The sequence below is a fragment of the Callithrix jacchus genome, chromosome 14 (genome assembly GCF_049354715.1).
Source record: "Callithrix jacchus isolate 240 chromosome 14, calJac240_pri, whole genome shotgun sequence".
NCBI lineage: Eukaryota > Metazoa > Chordata > Mammalia > Primates > Cebidae > Callithrix > Callithrix jacchus.
The window spans coordinates 58,601,177-58,620,605 of NC_133515.1; the positions used below are offsets into that span (position 1 = coordinate 58,601,177).

The window sequence follows — 19,429 nt, forward strand, 5'->3', positions numbered from 1 at the left end:
AAACAACACAATCTTAATCTTTCTTGGGAGCCATAGATTTCTGATTAATTGTGACTTTGGGTAAATTAGAATATGTAGTATTTTATTTTGTTTATTGTTAAAAAAAATTCAAACTAATATTGAGATAAATAGATTATAATAGAATCAGATTTGTAAATACTAGTCTTAAATTTCAAGTGTTAATGAAATGTAATTTCAAGCCTTGGGAGATTTACAGGTCAGGTGCTTACCTGGGATAACTAAAAAGTTGCTTTTATTTGTTCAAAAAATTTTAAAGTAGGATTGAAAGTTTAATAATGACTGGATGAGATTGGAGACTGTTTTTCTAGGTGAAGTAACTCAGGAATGGAAAACCAAACACTGTATGTTCTCACTCATAAGTGGGAGCTAAGCTATGAGAATGCATAGGCATAAGAATACACAGTGGACTTTGGGGACTCGGGGAAAGGGTGGTAAGGGGGTGAGGAATAAAAGACTACAAATAGGGTGCAGAGTACACTGCTTGGGTGATGGGTGCACCAAAATCTCAAAAGTTGTCACTAAAGAACTTACACATGTAACCAAACACCACCTGTTACCCAACAACCTTTGGAAATTAAAAAAAAAAAAAATTTTTTAAGTTTAATAATGAGACCCATATTGTGTTTTTCCACTACTGATATATTTAAACTTTCCCCTTAAGCTATTTTAAGGACAGAATGAAAATATAGCTGTAATTTAAAGTATTCCTTTTTTTATATTAAAAATGCCTTAATTTTAAGTAGAGGATAATTAAAATATAATTATCTTCCTTCTTTTTTTTTGAGGCAGAGATTCACTTTTCTTGACTCACTGCAACTTCCGTGTGCCACCATGCCCAGCTAATTGTGTATTTTTAGTAGAGGCAAGGTTTTACCATGTTGGTCAGGGTGATCTCAAACTCCTGACCTCAGGTGATCCACCTGCCTCAACCTCCCAAAGCCCTAGGATGACAGGCATGAGCCACCATGCCTGGACCTCTTCTTAAGGAAAGTTTTTGATTCCCAATTTTAATTTGATGCTTGCGTGGGTTACTGTTGAATTAAATTACAGTTGTTTTATGTGTTTTGTGTTTAATCTTGTAATGTGTCCTTAGATTTATACTTTCTATGTTTGTTAGTTATTCTCAGTGTTTTTTAAATTGATTTTATTTTAGAATCAACTTGGGTTAATGCTATAGTATAATCAGAAGAGAAATAATATTTTGTGTTCAATATATACATATATTTTAAAAATCAAATGATGCTAATTCTGACTTTAAAGAAAAATGCCTACTTTATTAATCATTTTATAATCTCAGTAGTCTATCTTAATGCCACACTTTACAAAATATAACTTTGAAATTAACACCCCTATTGCTTAGTCTTCAGTGATGTGTGTGATTAAAGGCATTTATCATAAAATTACCGTGAATCAATCTCAGACTATGACTTCAGTCAACTGTTAACTTTCAGAATTCTTAACTCTTCAAGCTTTGATTCCTGTTTTAATCAGAAATATTTCTTGTTTAATTGATGCTTAAGACTTAGAAAAGCAGTGATTGATTTTTTTCACTATGGAAGTGCCTTTCTCAATGTTTCTTTTTCTTATAACAACCTTCAAGGGGTTTCATTTTCCTGAATTTTCTGAGAGCTAACAGTTTTACAGTTTTAAAACTGTGTTGCCTCAAAATAATTTAGTCCACAACAGAAGAGAAATTTAATTTTAAAAATCCCAATTAAGTCTTCTACATGCTGAATTCTATATTGGGTTGGTGGTGACCTTTAGGAAGGAAACAGAAAATAACTTAGCAGTATATTCAGTGGCAGTTGATGTTTTGGTGCCCTTTTAAAATAAATGCTCAGCATTCATACATTTCCTTCTGTTAAGGTATTATGGAGTAGATTTGGTTTCGGCAACATGGATTACATGATTCAAATATGTATTAAGATAAAAATAATTATTAACATTTTTTTCTATAGTTATTGTTTCTATCCAAGCAGAAAGGGTCAATTTCGCAGTAATGCTGTCTTTTTGTTATGCCACAGATTGCACTTATTTTTATATTAATGGCCTTTGAAACATTCAGTAAAACTTATAGAACCCAACTGGATAAGTAATACAGTTACTTATTTTCTCATTTAAAGAATGAAATCTTGTGTTAATTTTTTAGATATGATAATAACATGATGTTACTTTAGAAGAATCCTTGTACTTTAAAGATTTATGCTGAAATATTTATATTGAATTTGCTTCAAAATAAATTCTGGAAGGTAGAGTTAAGTTGGTGTATTAGACAAGATTGGCTGTGAGTTAATAGTTATTGAAGCTGGGTGATGGATACACGGGATTTATTATGTTCTCTCTAGTTCTTTATATAGCTGAGATTTATCATAAGAAGTTAGGAAATACATAAGCTAATCTCTATGGATTGACTGTTCAGTATTTAATAAAAGGTATCAAATCACCTTTTATTAATCTCCAAGTTTCTTAAAATTTCTCCAAGTCATAATAATAATAAAAAGAACTCCAAATACCTTCACACAAATTCCCCAAATGTTAACGTTTTATCTGTCGTTCATCTTATCCTTCCTTCTATGTTTGCATGTGTATTTATACACATGCATACATAGGCATGTATGATTTTCTTTCTGAACCATTGAGAAATCGGTACAGGAATGATGACAATATGTCCCTTTACCCCTAGTTACTTCAGTTTCCACCAGCTAAAAACTCTTACATTATCACAGTATAATTATCAAAATCATGATACTAAGATTTTTGTAATACTAACATCTGACTACAGTACTCATTCATATTTTATTCTTTGTCCCAGTAATGTTCATTTTAACCAAGACAAAAACAAAAAGTTTCTGGTCCATTATCCAACAACTTTGGTTGGTCTGTTGTTTCCTCACAATTAGTTCTAGTTACTTCTTTGTGGCAGGTATGGCATTGAAGTAATATTTCCTTTAGTATGTCACATCAAGAAATCTCCCCAACTTTTAAAAATGAATGTACGGGTTGTGGTGCTGGTCCCCCTAACTTTTAAAAATGAATGTGCAGATGTGGTGGTGGTGCATGCCTGTAATCCCAGCTACTTTTCAGGATGAGGTGGGAGGATCTCTTGAGCCCAGGAGTTCAAAACCAGCATGGGCAACATAGCAAGACCCCACTCAAAAAAATCAAAAGAGATTGAGCTTTCGTTTTCTCTGTCCAGGCTGTTTGTTATTACACAGACTTAAGAAGTTTGAGCATTATGTTCTGTAGAATTTGAGGAGCTACTTACATTTCACTCTTCAAATATATCAGAATGAGTTGAAAGAAGTATTGATGTGTGTGTGTGTGTGTGTGTGTGTGTGTGTGTGTGTATGTATATGCTATATATACTCATCCCTCAGTTTCTGTGAGGGGTGGGTTCCAGGAAACCACCTTCCCCTCCCACTGGGACATAAGGTTACCAAATTCCAATTATGCTCAAGTGCCTTATATAAAATGGCATAGAATTTGCATATAACCTATGCAAATCTTCCTTTTTATTTTACATTATAATACAGATATAATGCAAATGCTATAAATAGTTGTTATACTGTATTGTTTAGAGAATACTATTTAGAGAATAAGAATAATAAAAGAAAAAAGTCTGTACATGTTTCAGTATGAATACAACCATTCTCTTTTTTTTTTCCTTTCCCAAGTATTTTTCATTGTCACTTGGTTTAATCCGTGAATATAGAACCTACAGATACAGAGGGCCAACTCTATTTCTTACATACACACACATGTACTTAGAAGCATTCATTTAAGTTGCTGTAAAGCAAATTTTGTCAGTAGCTTTTTTTTTTTGAGACAGAGTCCCGCTCTCAGAAGGCTGGAGTGCAGTGATGTGATCTCGGCTCACTGCAACCTCCGCCTCCTGGGTTCAAGCAGTTCTCCCTGCCTCAGCCTTCCAAGCTGCTGGGATTACAGGTGTCAGCTACCGCACCTAGCTAATTTTTTTGTATTTTAGTAGAAACAAGGTTTTGCCATGTTGGCCAGGCTGATCTTGAACTCCAGACCTCAGGTGATCCGTCTGCCTTCGCCTCCCAAAGTGTTGAGATTACAGGCGTGAGCCACCGCACCCAGCCAATTAATGGACTGTTTATTAAATTCTTGTGTTTGTATTAAGCAAACTGCAAATGTTTTTACAATATCCACCAATTATTTTTACTCTACCAATTCAAATATTCTTGCTCTTGCCATTTCTTCTTTTCTCCTCTTATTTACTGTATCTATCAAACCTAAGATTTGCAGATGCTAATATTTTCTTGATCTTACCAGACATTGTCAGTAGATTGTTATGTAATTTTGTCATGATTACCACTTCACTGATAGTGACTATCAAATGCCATCAATTACAAAATGTATCTTAATTTTAAGAGGTTAAAATTTTTAAGAAATCTGTTTTAGAATCAATGAAACAAACGATTTTCTTTATCTTTTCTAATCAGAAAATAGGGATGCCAGCTTAGAATCAGGACAGTCTCTACTAAAAATATGAAAATTAGCCAGGCATGGTGGCTTACGCCTGTAATCCCAGCTACTCTAGAGGCTGAGGCAGGAGACTCATTTGCAGTGAGGTTGCAGTGAGCCCAGATTGCACTGCTGCACTCCAGCCTGGGCAACAGAATGAGACTCCCTCTCAATAAGCAAATTAAATAAATAAATAAATAAAACACAAGAGCATGTTACTAATGTAACAACGTATCTATTTAATATTAGATCGTTATATAACATGGTGTTCACTTGCATGAAGAGTTGTGTACTGGGTTATTTTTGGTCATTTTTTTTTTTTTTTTTGGCTTGGAAGGATTTTCTAATTAGAGGCTGACATAATTTATGTCTTATGTTCCCATGATCTTGCTTGTTTAGTCAACCTCTAAATTTATGCCAAAGTCTGAGACCCAAAATGAGAAACTGTTAGAATCTCCACTGAAAAAGAATTAATGCTAAAGAATTTTGTTTTTCCTTTTCTATAAGCTGCAGCATTCTCTGTTTTTGTTTTTTTCTTCTTTTTTTTTTTTTTTGGAGTGGGTTTTTTTTCACTCTAGTATGTAGTATGTTTCTAGAACTTTCAAAAGCATTAGAAATAAAAGTTTAAATAAGCTTTCCCATTCTTTGCTTTTTCTCAATATGATTCTCATTTTGCTCTTTCAGTTAGTGTTTTGTCTTAGATCTAAACCAGGACTAATGGAAACATATTTTGTTTTGTTTTGTTTTGTTTTGTTTTGTTACCAGGATATTCTTCTTATTAATGTGGTAATTGAACAAATGATCTGTGATACTGATCCTGAGCTAGGAGGCGCTGTTCAGTTAATGGGACTTCTTCGTACTTTAATTGATCCAGAGAACATGCTGGCCACAACTAATGTAAGAAATTATTCTGAGATAAAATGTTTTGGCCTAGTCAGTTTTAGGTAGCTTTTTAATAAAATTTTGAGGAACAAGTATTTTAAGTATTTGTCTAGTTGGTATTTAAGTAGCAGTGGTATTCTTGTAGCAATTTATTTGTGGCAAAATACAAAATTGTAATTGTTAAAATCTTAGTAAAATGTTAGGAATACCATTTATGGCCCTTGACCTCTATGTGTTAATTTCTTTAATACACAACATTGTGAATATACTTAACACTACTGAACTGTATACTTAAAAATGATAAATTTTTAAATAGTAAGTTTTATGTGGTTTTTATCACAAAGGAAAAATTTAAATATACTGAACTCAATTGCATAAGACATGTTAAAAGATTTAAGGATTAACTCCTTAATACTTAAGGATTAGACACTCCGGAATATTAATAGTCATTCTCTCAATATGGAGGAATATTTTTCTTTATAAGATTTCCTCATCTTTAGATAATATGTACATTGTTTTTAAATCATTACAAGTTTGTATGCCTAATTGTGTAAAAAAAAGTGGCAAATTCCAAAGACATTGTTTTCCAAATTATAAACTTTTAAAATGTTAAAAATTGATTTAAATGTTGTCTCTTCATCTAGTGACTTGATAAAGTGATTCAGTGGTTTTTCAAATTTGCATAGAGATGGTGAAATCTGGGGTTCCAAATTTTAAGTAGTTAAGTTGCTATCACATGGGCTTAACTGGTTCTTTTGCTTTCTAAAAATTTTTATTCTTCCAAAACAGGTTCAAATGTGCCTTTTTCCCACATTTGAATGTTGTTATTTTTAAAGTTGAGAGAATTTTCTTCCTTCGTTACATTCTTGGGAAAAAAATACACTGCACACAGAAAGAGACAAATGGATCAACAGTGATTATGGTGCATGCTGTTCTGACTTACATGTTGTTTATTTTGTGTGTGTTTTACTTCAAGTATTTATTTGTGTCGAGAACACTTAAAATCTCTCTTAGCAGTTTGCAAGTGTAAGAAATTGTTAGTAATATGTTGTACAATAGATTGGTTCTTCATTGCACTTCATATTCATATCACAGGCATCTTTAAAAAATTTTTTGAATAATTTTCTTCAGAAAAACATTTTGTGATGCTATCTGATCTTTATTTTGCATTCATTTTTACTTGTCGTGTAATATGATGTAGATTTAATTTTTAGTTCCACAGATACAAGATTAAAGTGAATATAGTTAATTTTTGGTTCTTTCACAGTATATAACTTAGTTCTTGATTTTTTTCACAGTATCTTAAAGTATTTGCTTATGTATGATCTGTACTGCTAATTCTTTTTGTTTTGTTTTTGTTCTGGAAAAGGTATATACTGCTAATTCTTGAAGATGTTTTTATTTACAAAAGTAACACTATTCTTTTAAAAATTCTGTTTCAGAAAACTGAAAAAAGTGAATTTCTAAATTTTTTCTACAACCATTGTATGCATGTTCTCACAGCACCACTTTTGACCAATACTTCAGAAGACAAATGTGCAAAGGGTAGGGTCTCTTACTTATCTGCTATGATTTCTGTTTTTAAAGAAGGATGAGATAAATATGAAAACTAACAGGTAATTTCCTTGAGACTTTTATGACAGGGAAATTACAATTGAAAAACTTAAACTGCAATATAAAATTATGATTTTTTTTTTTTTTTTTTTTTGAGACAGAGTCTCTCTCTGTCACCCAAGGTGGAGTACAATGGTGCGATCTCAGATCACTTAACCTCCACCTCCTGGGTTCAAGCAATTCTCCTGCCTCAGCTTCCCAAGTACCTGGGATTACAGGCACATGCTACCACCCACTTTTTGTATTTTTAGTAGAGACGGGATTTCACTTTGTTAGCCAGAATGGTCGTGACCTCCTGACCTCGTGATCCACCGGCCTTAGCCTCCCAAAATGCTGGGATTACAGGCATGAGCCAACACACCTGGCTGATTTTCTTGTTTCTTAGGGTTATGGAAGTGAATGATAAAACATAGCAAGACTATTCTTTCAGAGGTCATTTCTATAGTTTGTTACTACAGAAGTTTCTCTGAATGTATAGACCACTGGCAGAAAAAAAAAGGAAATGTGGCAAACAGTATTACAGACTAAGGCATTAAGATGTAGACATCAAAAAGGCATTGTCCCCAAATTTGTTAGAGTTGATATCTAGAATGAGTAGGAGCAAATAGTATAAATATTTTAATTTAGCCTCCAAATGCACATTAATATGCCAATATATGCTAATATATAGGGGCAAGACTTTTTCATTAGTATTTTTAAAAATTGCATTTCCATATTTGGCACCCATAATTCATCAGCTGCAATTTGTTTACAGTTTATTAAAATGGAATGAAAGTCTAAAAATACTTTTGAAGAAGTCTGAGTGCATAATCTTAGGGCTTTAGTATATCCCTCTAGGTATTCATAGTTGCATATATCTAATCTGGAGGCAATTTTTAAATTGAGTTCTACTGTATTCAACTTAGCCATAGATACTACAGTTCTCTTAGATTTCATCAATCTGCAGTATTTAAATTATGTTATCATATGACTATAATACATACTAGCATAAGCAAAGGACTTTGATGAACATACAACTTAATTAGTGAAATCAGAAATATGTGGGGCATAATAGAACATTAGCCACTATCTGAGAATATTTGTTAACCAGAAGAATCACTTAAGAGGAGGTTAGTTAGGAGAATGTTCATGAAACTAATAAAGTTGAAACATGGGCATACCCTATGTAATATTATTAGTTCCATTTCTGAGTATATACTCTACGGAATGTTTGTGCATATGCATGACAGGTACAAGAATGTTGCTGCATTGTTTGTGGTAGGAAAATGAATAAAATGTATATTTTTCATATAATGGAATACCATATAGCAGTTAAAATAATTGAATTTTGATGTGTCAACTGAATAATTCCCAAAAATATCAAGGTGAATGGGTACAAAAGCACATCACAGAGGGTTTTCTTGAAGAATGGTTCCATTTATGTAAATTAAAATAATGCATTTTTTATGTTCATTTTAACAAAACATTTCCAGCCTACAGAAATGTATAGATAATAGTATAACAGACACTCATATACTCCCTGTTGGCTTTATCAAAACTAACTTGACGTATTTTTTTTCAGATTTTTTTTTAAAACATTACAGATATAGTTGGAGTTTCGTATGTACCCCTTCACATTCCCATTCCCATTCTACCCCCTCTTCCTCCATCTCTCAAGGTATGCTGAATTTGGAGTTTATCACTCCTGTATTTGCTTATGTTATTATGATGTGTATATATGGTATTATTTTTCATATTTTTAAAGTTGCTATAAATTTAATGTCTCATACATACTATGCTGCATATTTTTTATCCAATGTTATTTTTGAGATCTATTCATATTAATACCTGTTCATATTGATCTAATTCATATTGAAATAGAGTTATTTATTTTTAACCCCTATATATGAGTATGCTGTAATTGAGCCATTCTGCCTCTAATGTGCATTTGTTTCTAGCTTTTTGCTATTACAGATAATGCTCCAGTTACATTCTTGTGTTTCCCTATGCACATGTGCCTTGATGTGCTCTGGAATGTATGCCTAGAAATTGGAACTTATTGATAATGGCCTACTTAATTTAGTTTTTAAAAAAACTTGAAACATAAACATACTTATTATTCTGGAGTTTAAAAAAATTTCTATATTTTCTGTTTTTAAAAATGAGATGCGTAAAGGATGATGAAATGCAAATGTTATTTTAAAAAATTAAGAATAAAAAAAAATGAAATGAAGAGAAATGTCCTAATTGTTGAGTGATGAATAGGAGAAGATAAAAGAAGATATGTCAGTTTTATCTCTGGTTGTAATCTTCCTTTTATCAGAATATTTATACTATGTTGTCTTTTAATTCCACATCTACAACCACTTTTGTAAAAGATTGCAGATATAGTTATAATTTTACTGAAGCAACCAAGTCTTAACAGTTATTTTGAGGGTAAAGGAGATTATGATTGAAGACATACATTGTATATTATAAAGTGCTAGGGAAACGTGAAATATTACTGAAGTATTTGATTTTAATTTTTAATTTTTTTATTAGATAATATAGTTGGATCAAACAAAAACAACACAATTTGTCCCGGTAAGTATAAATTCATACTTTATGAATACATACAAATTATAAACTTTTTTTTACTCTAAGTGTAATGCTTTATATAAGGCTAAGAAAAGCATATTTTGGCATAAAAATGAAATGCAAGAACAAATTTACTTTTGTCTTTATTGTAAAGAAAAAATTCCACTATCTCCAATATTAAAAATGAAAAATGAGTTGGAATTTTTTTTCTGAAAATTTATAGCTTGTTTTCTGACATTGTTATGAGGAAAACGCATTGTCTGAAAGTCGAGGATGTAACTCTTATTTTTGAAATGTAGTAAACCAAGACTAGTTAGTTTGCAACTAATTTTCATGACCATTTTATGCTTATTGTTCATGAATCTGAGACTAAAAGCAGTTGTTTCTACTTAGAATAGGCATACCAAGTATGAGCTTGATACTAATAAAGACGTGCTGTGTGCACCTACCATCCCATACCCTTTCTACCAACCTCATCAAGTCTCAAAGGGGAGCCAGTTTCAAGTAAGGAGGCTGTTTGGAGATTGGACTGTTTAGAGATATAAGTAATTTCTTGTCCCAGTTATAAAGATGAAGACAAGACATTTGTTTAAGGCTGGGCAGGTGGATCCCCTGAGGTCAGGAAATTAGCTGGGCGTGGTGGTGCATGCCCGCAATCCCAGCTACTCCCGGAGGCTGAGGCAGGAGAATCACTTGAACCCATGAGGCAGAGGTTGCAGTGAGCTGAGATCACGCTATTGCATTCCAGCTTGGGCAACAAGAGCGAAACTCCATCTCAAATACAAACAAACAAAAAATCCAGACATTTGTGAATGTCAAGGTTAAAAAGTCTTTTGTTAATAAAATTGGAGAGTTGAAAAATAAAGAAGAATTGCTTTTTTTTTTTTTTTTTTTTTTTGAGACGGAGTCTTGCTCTGTCATCCAGGCTAGAGTACAGTGGTGCGATCTCAGCTCACTGCAACCTCCGCCTCCCAGGTTCAAGTGATTCTCCTGCTGCTGCCTTCCGAGTAGCTGGGATTATAGGTGCTTGCCACTACACCCAGCTAACTTTTATATTTTTAGCAGAGACAGGGTTTCACCATTTTGGCCAAACTGGTCTCAAACTCCTGACCTCAGGTGATCCACCAGCCTCCGCCTCCCGAAGTGCTGAGATTATAGGCGTGAGCCACCGTGCCTGGCCAGGAATTGCTTTCAATGGTGAGGGACTAGTTCAAATTTTGGCTGTTGTAGTGGCTGTCATAGAAATTGGTCTGGAGGAAGGAAAACTCTTTACTTGCATTTAAAGTGGAAATAATCCTTGAAATACGAGAACTTTCTTTTGTGTATTTATATGTGATGGTCATTCTGGTATTAGAAGTCATGCTAATTTATTCCTGATAGCATCGTAGTTCCACAGGATATTTATGTATATAATCTCAAGTAAATAAAATAGTTGTACTAGATGATGTCATTTTTAAAAAAATTCTGTAAGACTGTGATTTTATAATTTCCTCACAGCTTAATATTTCCTTTCCTAGCCAAGTGTAGTGGCTCACACCTGTAACCTCAGCACTTTGGGAGGCCGAGGCAGGAGGATTACTTGAGCCCAGGAGTTAGAAACCAGCCTGGGCAACATAGTGAGACATCATCTCTACAAAAAATAAACTGGGCATGGTGGTACGCCCCCTGTGGTCCCAGCTACTAGGGAGGCTGAGGTGGTAGGATCATTTGAGTCTGGGAGGTTGAGGATGTAGTGAGCTGAAATTGCACCAGTGCACTCCAGCCTAGGTGACAGAGTGACGACACCCTGTCTCAAACAACAACAAGAAAATATGTTCTTGTTTAAAGCACTAATAATAGGGATGTGTGATTGTCCATATAGGCCTTTGACATAAATTAAAATTTGATGTTTAGGAACCAGTTCAAAATTATTTCTTGAATGTATAAAGCGAAGTCTCAGGGAAAGAAAAAATGCAAGTTTATTCAGTAGATCCCTCTCTGTAGATATCATGAGTTGATATTTTAAAAGTTGTTTATAAAATTATATTATGTTTAAGAATCTTGATGTAATATTTTTCATTTGATGTTCAAACAGCCAAACATACCCTTTTCTTAAACTGTCTTTAAATAATTTTTGGAGGGAAATTTGCATTGAGCCACTTTAGGCTAAAAGTTTTAAGTATTTTTTTAACCATGGGCCCTTTTATAGATTTATTAATATTAATAAAGAATACCTCAGTGCCATCAAGTTGTTATCATGTTCATGGATTGTTATTGTATTTTATGCAGATATGAATCTTAGAAAGTTATCTAGTAGGTAAAACTATTAATGTGCTTCTGGAGAGTCTGGCTAATGAAAAATTAAAAATCTGTAGCCTTTTTAATGGATATAAAAATGGAGAAAATAGGCCAGGCACAGTGGCTTATACTTATAATCCCAGTACTTTGGGAGGCCAAGTGGGAGGATCTCTTGAGCCCTGGAGTTTGAGACCAGTCTGCACAACATAGTGAGGCCCTATCTCTACAAAAATTTGAAAAAAAATATTAGTTAGCATGGCGGCATGCATTTATAGTTCCAGCTACTCTGAAAGCTGAGGTGGAAAGATCACTTGAGCCTGGGAGGTAGAAGCTGCAATGAGCCATGATTATGCCACCACACTCCAAACTGGGTGACAGAGTGAGACCTTGTCTCAAAAAAAAAAAGGAATTACAATTTAGATTTTGTTGCAAAATATAGGATGTAAGCTTTATTTATTCTTTATTTAGATATATTCAGTGTTTATTTTCATGAGATTACTTTCTTTTGTAGATAATTATCAAACAGCACAGCTACTTGCCTTAATTTTAGAGTTACTCACATTTTGTGTGGAACATCATACATATCACATAAAAAACTATATTATGAACAAGGACTTGCTAAGAAGAGTTTTGGTCTTGATGAATTCAAAGCACACTTTTCTGGCCTTGTGTAAGTATAAAATGTTTAAAAAGCAACATTTTTAATAGAGATAAAGCTGAAGTTACCCATTTGAAGTTACTTATTATTTATTAGCAGTGTATATTCTGTTAATTAGATGATTAAGTCCTACGTTTTCATTCTTACTTAAAGGGCAAGAGGACTAGGTTGTAGTGATTTCCCCACCCACATATTGCTCACATTTAATTCAGTGAGCCTGTCTTTTGTTGTGATACAATACCATGTGCAGTGACACCATTTTACTAACAGAACCAGGCCTGCTGTTTTTTTATATCTACTTCATAAAACTGTCATTTAGTGGTCATTCTTTATAATTATCCTGATATTCAATGTTGATTTTTAGCAGACTATAAACTTTCTTTCACTTTGAAAATTTCACCTGCAAACAGAGAAACATCCTCTCTCCAGATGAAAATTACTTTGTGGTGTTATTCTAACCATAAAGATTATAGTTTAAATATAGACATTTAATTTAATGTATTGAGAAAATATTAATCTCCCTAATCTTTATGTTTGTGGACTTAAAATAGCTAGTATTAACTGTCTGCATTATTTCTTTTTTTATGCTTGTACCAATTTATATAATAAACATAATCACATGTATAGAGGATTTTTTTTGTTTTTTATTTTTACCAAACAGGATCATACCAACACATTTATCAGCCCCCTAATACTACTCTAGCTTATTCAGTATCATGGAGACTAAGTTTATTCCTGGAGATAGCTGAGTAAGATTTTATAGTATGGTTCTCCCACAGATTCTTCTGCCATTCTCCAGTGGATAACTTACAGGATTGTTTTTGCTTTTTTTGCTACTCCAAACTATACTGTGGTAAATAGTCTGGTACATAAATCTTTTCAGTACTGATTTATTTCTTTCTAAAGAATAGATTCTCAATAACGAGATTGCAAAGATAAAATGTTTTATCCTTTTTTTAATGTATCCATTTAATTTGCCACATAGCTTCTAGATTACTTCCCCGCAAATTGAAACATTTTGACATTCTCCCAGCATTCAGTGTTACTCCTTTTTTTAAAATGTTACCAGTCTGATAATGGAAAATGTGATATTTCATTTTTTTTCTAATTTGCATTTTCCCTGACAGCGTCTTTTCATATATTAGTATAATTTGCATTTTTATCTGTTGTGAATTACCAGTTATCTTTTTCTTAGAGCTCTTTGTATAGTAGAGATATTAACAATTTATCATGTTTTGGAGAGAAAATGTACATCTTCATTGTCTTGTCTTTGGCTTTATTTATAGTATTGTTTTCCAAATAACTTGAAAATGTCCTTGTTACGACACAGATTTCTTTCTTTTCCTTTTATGACTCTTGGATTTTTTGTTTTGCTTAGAAAAGTCTGTGTCCTAAGATTATACAGATATTCTCACTTTCTTTTTTATATTTATATATGTAACATGTGAAATTGTTTTTGCATATGTTTTGAAATGAGAGTATTTGAAATGAGTGTTTTCTAGATATATAGCCAATGGTATCAGTCTTAATCAGCATGTGTATTGAGACTACTATACGTTTCCTCTTTCCTTCTGAATTGAAATATCATTTTTGTTATACAGTAAGTTAACATACATATGTACTTTTGTTTTATTTCTGGACTGTCATTTAATTTCACCAAATGAAATAATACCATTGTTGGCCAGGCACGGTGGCTCATGCCTGTAATCCCAGCACTTTGGGAGGCTGAGGTGGGTGGATCACCTGAGGTCAGGTGTTCGAGAGCAACCTGGGCAACATGAGGAAACCCTGTCTGCTAAAAATACAAAAATTATCCAGGCGTGGTGGTATATGCCTGTAATCGCAGCTACTCAGGAAGCTGAGGCAGGAGAATCACTTGAACCTAGGAGACAGAGGTTGCCGTGAGCTGAGATCGCAACACTGCACTCCAGCCTGAAAGACAGAGCAAGACTCTGTCTCAAAAAAAAAAAAAAATAACAAAAAAACAGTGTTTATTATATTATGCCAGGCATTATAGTGTTTCTGTTTTTAAGGTTTAATACCTACTGAGTCCCCTTTCACTTTCCTTTTTCATACTTTTCTTAGTTGTTATTGGACATTTTCTCCTTCATAATAACTAAATGATTATATCCAGCTCATTTTGATTGGAATTACATTGTGTTTTTTATTAATTTTGGAAACATTGATGTTCTTAAGACAGATTTTCCCATTTGGCTCTCTATAAATAGTACTTTTTGATGACTACAGAGTACTCCCTCTAGTATGAACATGTAATTGAATGAATTTCCAATTTATTTTTATTTTTATTTATTTATTTATTTTTGAGGTGGAGTCTTGCTCTGTTGCCCAGGCTGGAGTGCAGTGACATGGTCTTGGCTCACTGTGACTTCTGCTTCCTGGGTTCAAGTAATCCTCCTGCCTCAGCCTCTCGAGTAGCTGGAATTACAGCTGCCACCAGGACTGGCTAATATTTGTATTTATAGTAGAGATGGGGTTTCACCATGTTGGTTAAGCTGGTCTTGAACTCCTGACCTTGTGATCCGCCCGCCTTGGCCTCCCAAAGCGCTGGGATTACAGGCGTGAACCACCGCACCCGGCCAGAATTTCTAATATTTAAATGTTTATATTGTTTCAGGATTTCTATTATTATAAGCAGTGCTCTTGTAACTATAGCTTTGTATACATGTCAGTTCATTTACCGGCATTGTGTACGTGTGCCTATTTGCTTACACACTTGCCAGTGCTTCAGTCTTTTTCATCTTAAGTAAACCATTTCTTATCCTGCCACAAAGAGAGGTGAGGTTGCAAGTCTAATGCTTCTCCCCACACTTGTTTGGTGTTAAATTTATACCTTATGTGGCCTATTTCTGTTTTATTCTCAGATAATGTGTAGAACCTCTTGTGACAGGCACAACTTCTTTATTTCATGAGTTTCATCTAATGGAATGAGAAATGACTTATACAGTCAGAAGCCTTGTGTTTTGAAGATTTGGCTACTGGTATCTGTAGAATAAATTAAACTACTGGGGAAAAGATGCAAGTTAAAGGATCAACACATATAAAAATAAAGGATTAAAATTATAGTCCTCTCTGTTCCATAAGACCTTTCTCAGTAATATTGCTAAATTTAGTAAGCTTTATGTAGCTAGGGAAAAGACTAGTTAAAAAGGAGATTTCTTCTTAGTATTCTAAAATGTGAAAAGTCAAGTTGAAGTTGTACCTCTTATTCATTACTCTGTTTTTCTTTAACAAATACAGTCTGATCTGCCACAGTGCATCTTTAGCTAGGTAAAATAGCTTGTAAGCAATTGGTACATAAGAGAATGATGTCATTATAATATAAAGATGGTGTTGGTTCACAAGTTTTTCTTTAAGACATAGAGAAGTAGAATAGTGTGAATGGATATAGCCTTCATCAGAGAAGTAAAAAGCTTTAGATCTTCTGTTATGTGATTGGCATATGGTATCAGGAGCTTCTTTAGCGGTATTTTCAGAAAATCAAAAGAAGCATTTTGTTCTAAAGCTCCCTCCCTCAGAGAGTCAAGGCAATCTTGGCTCATAGCAGGTTGCCCACTCCTGTGCCCATCTTAATGACAGTATCCCCACTGATTCTGAGCTGTGTTGTCTCAGCCATCCACCAGCACTGCTCTAAGTACTGCTAGCATTTGCAGTCTGTGGATTTTGCATATTTCTAAATCTCTGTCATAGAGCTACCTGCCTGGGTAGTTTATCTCCTAGGTTCCAATTACTGGTTTTTTTTGTGTTTTTTTTTGTTGTTGTTGTTGTTGTTGTTAGTTCTGGCTACAAAGTTTTACAGTTTTGAAAGGTCCTCTCCAGCTCTATTTTCCTCAAAGTCCAGTTTTATTGGACAGTTTTACATTTATTTTTAGAATAATTTACTTTTTACTTTATGAACAGTTTTACTTTTCATTTTAGAAGAACATACACGTTGCTTTATGGTGGAAAAACACCTGTACAATAATGGATTTTAGTAAGATCATTAACTTATTCCCTGTATTATTTTAATTAGGTGCTCTTCGCTTTATGAGGCGGATAATTGGACTTAAAGATGAATTTTATAATCGTTACATCACCAAGGGAAATCTTTTTGAGCCGGTTATAAATGCGCTTCTGGATAATGGAACTCGGTACAATCTGTTAAATTCAGCTGTTATTGAGTTGTTTGAATTTATAAGAGTGGTAAGTGATTATAAAACAACTGTTAGTTATTATATGTAAGATAATTATAGGTAAAGACATAATTTTTTATGTCAAAGTAAAAGAATTATATGTAAGCAAACTGATTTGTTCATTCCCTTTTGCCCCTGAAATTATATATTCCATGTGTCTTAGAATCTATTTCTAATAAACTAAAATTTTGAAAATCAATACCTTTTTAGTTCGTATTTGCCACATGGTTATGGTTTAGTGGTTTTTGCTTTTGACGCTAATACATTTTAACACTAATATTTTAAATTGTGAAATATAAAAGTGAAATTCAGCATAGTCTTTCAGCCAATATTTACTTGATTTTCTCAGTTCCACTTTTATTGGCCAAATGTTTCAGGATATGGTGTATGTGAACCTTTCAGTCAATCATGGCTTATTCATGTGATCTTTTAGGAAATGGTGATATTTTTATTGTAGAGGTAGCGATTTAAAAAGAATAGAAATATTGAAAAATAATTCATCTGGGGTTGGGAGCAGTGGCTCACGCCTGTAATCCCAGTACTTTGGGAGGCCAAGGTGGGCTGATCACTTGAGGTCAAGAGTTCATGAGTAGCCTGGCCAATATGGTGGAACCCCATCTCTACTAAAAATACAAAAATTAGCCAGGTGTGATGGCACACACTTGTAATCCCAGCCACTTGGGAAGCTGAGACACAAGAATTGCTTGAACACGGGACGTGGGGTTACAGTGAGTCAAGATTGCGTCACTTCACTCCAGTCTGGGTGACAGAGCAAGACTCTTATTTCAAAGAAAAAATTTCATTTGGTAGATGTTAAGATGCATAAAAGGTAGGATGCAATACTGGAATTTTAAGTTAAAGAGATCAGGAAGTTAGATGGACTACTCCAATTATCCTGTTTTATAGATGAAGAAATTAAGACACCCAGAATGATTAAGTGACCTATTCAAGAACATCCATTTGAATAGTAGCACAATCAGGACCAGTTAGAACTTATAGCTATGTCCCGGCTCAATTTTAGGCAACGGAAGATTTGTCATAAACAATCTGGAGGGCAATCTATGTGAATAATAGGGGTGCAACAGATAGCTTTAAAACCAATACAACAAATTGACCTTACTTGTACTTATATACACTGAAATCATTCCACTGAGGAAATGACCACAAGGTTGGAAAGAATTTGGGTTTTATTTTGTTTGAGACAAGGTCTCATGCTGTTGCACAAGCTGTAGAGCAATAACACAGTTACAGCTCACTGTAGCTTCAACCTCCTGGGCTCAAGCAGATCCTCCTATATCAACCTCCTGAGTAGTTGAAACTATAGTATTCACTAATATGCCAGGCTAATTTTAATTTGTTTTTAGATATAGGGGTCTTCCTATGTTGCCCAGGCTGGTCTTGAACTCCTAGGGTCAAGCAGTCCTCCCACAGCCTCCCAAAGTGTTGGATTACAGGTGTGAGCCACTGCACTTGACTGGAAAGAATTTGAAAAAAGAAAGTCAAAGCTAGAAATTCATTCTCTAGTTTTATTTTTTACAAATTAGATTTCTACTGATGATATGCTGTCTTCATACGAAGATAATTTGGCTGACTGGATTGCTTTTCTAAAAGTGGTCGGTTGCCAAGTATATGATGTTTAAAAGAATGAAGAGGATAGAAGTCTTTAACCTTGGAAAAGAAGGAATATGGTTAACTAGCTCACTAGTTCCCATTGTACTGTTGGAATAAATAAAAACTTTTAAATATTTTATTTACTTTATATTTTTCTCCTTTAAAATTTTGGTGAGATAGAGATAAAGCAAACTGTAGGGTTTACAACCCCATCCATATGACCACAATTGAATTGTTTTTCTGAAAATAAGTTTTTGAGTGGTTGATTTATGTACCTTGTGTCCCAAAACTTAATGTGTTTTCTTTTCATGTATAACACAGAGCCATTACCTAGGTTTCTAATTTCTGAGCTGCATATTTTTTATTGAGATGTACAGGAGAACTAGTTTTAAGACTTAAAATCCGTAATGCAACCAAATTATGATGTATCTTTTCAAGAAATGACCTGTGTGTTTCTTAAATATGTGGTATTATTTATAAAGTCCTGAATCACAACTTTAGTTTTTTTTTTTTTAAATAAGCCTACTGGGCATACATGCATTTGCAGTGATGATTTAGAATTTAGAAGTTATTACTATCAGTTTATTTCACAAATATTATACTATCAGAAGACTACAGGGATAAGTAGAATTCCAGATAGTTTATCAGATCTGTCTATATAATATAGTCAGAGAAATCTGTGCTTATTTATTGTTTAGGTAAGATGTATCCTTTACTGATTTTTTCTTATTCTATGTGTGGGAGCCAGCCTCAGATATGGGAAAGGCTTGAGAGAGATCTCTTTGTCATCAAGCCTTTGCCAGCTTCTATGTAATATATGTGGCAGAGTTAGGCTCATTTGAAAACTTAACAAATGTACCAAAAAGAAAACCAACACAACCATATCCCATTTTGATAGCAGTTAAGTAGGAAGTCATTAAATAACACCTGTTTGTTGAAAAATATAATTTTTCTTTTATTGATACATAATATTTTACAGATTTTTTTGGTATATGTACTTTTTTTTTTTTCATGCATTAGAATGTGTAATGATCAAGTCAGGGTGTTTGGGGTATCCATCACCGTGAGTATTTTGAAAACGTAATTTTAATATCTTCCCTCTAACCAGCTGTGTGCTCTGGATCAAACCATT

At 33.6% G+C, this 19,429-nt stretch overlaps 1 protein-coding gene, 1 non-coding gene and 1 pseudogene across 24 annotated transcripts in view; 2 read left to right on the forward strand and 1 right to left on the reverse strand.

Moving 5' to 3' along the window:
* PPP4R3B (protein phosphatase 4 regulatory subunit 3B) overlaps positions 1-19,429 on the forward strand; it is an 85,851-nt gene that overhangs the window by 35,310 nt on the left and 31,112 nt on the right. For 9 of the 23 annotated variants that reach the window (XM_035272527.3, XM_078349300.1, XM_035272528.3 and 6 more), the window contains 5 exons: positions 5,275-5,406; positions 6,834-6,936; positions 9,526-9,567; positions 12,350-12,508; positions 16,527-16,696. In XM_035272527.3, the coding sequence (XP_035128418.1) occupies positions 5,275-5,406; positions 6,834-6,936; positions 9,526-9,567; positions 12,350-12,508; positions 16,527-16,696 (606 nt within the window). Of the gene's footprint in view, positions 1-5,274; positions 5,407-6,833; positions 6,937-8,566; positions 8,663-9,525; positions 9,568-12,349; positions 12,509-16,526; positions 16,697-19,429 lie in introns of all 23 variants that reach the window. The other 14 variants (XM_035272522.3, XM_054244974.2, XM_035272523.3 and 11 more) reach the window with 3 other exon arrangements.
* On the forward strand, positions 7,420-7,495 carry LOC118147666 (small nucleolar RNA U3; annotated as a pseudogene).
* On the reverse strand, positions 19,031-19,178 carry LOC118147616 (small nucleolar RNA SNORA12). The gene has a single exon (XR_004734057.1). It is a non-coding gene; the product is annotated as a small nucleolar RNA SNORA12 (small nucleolar RNA).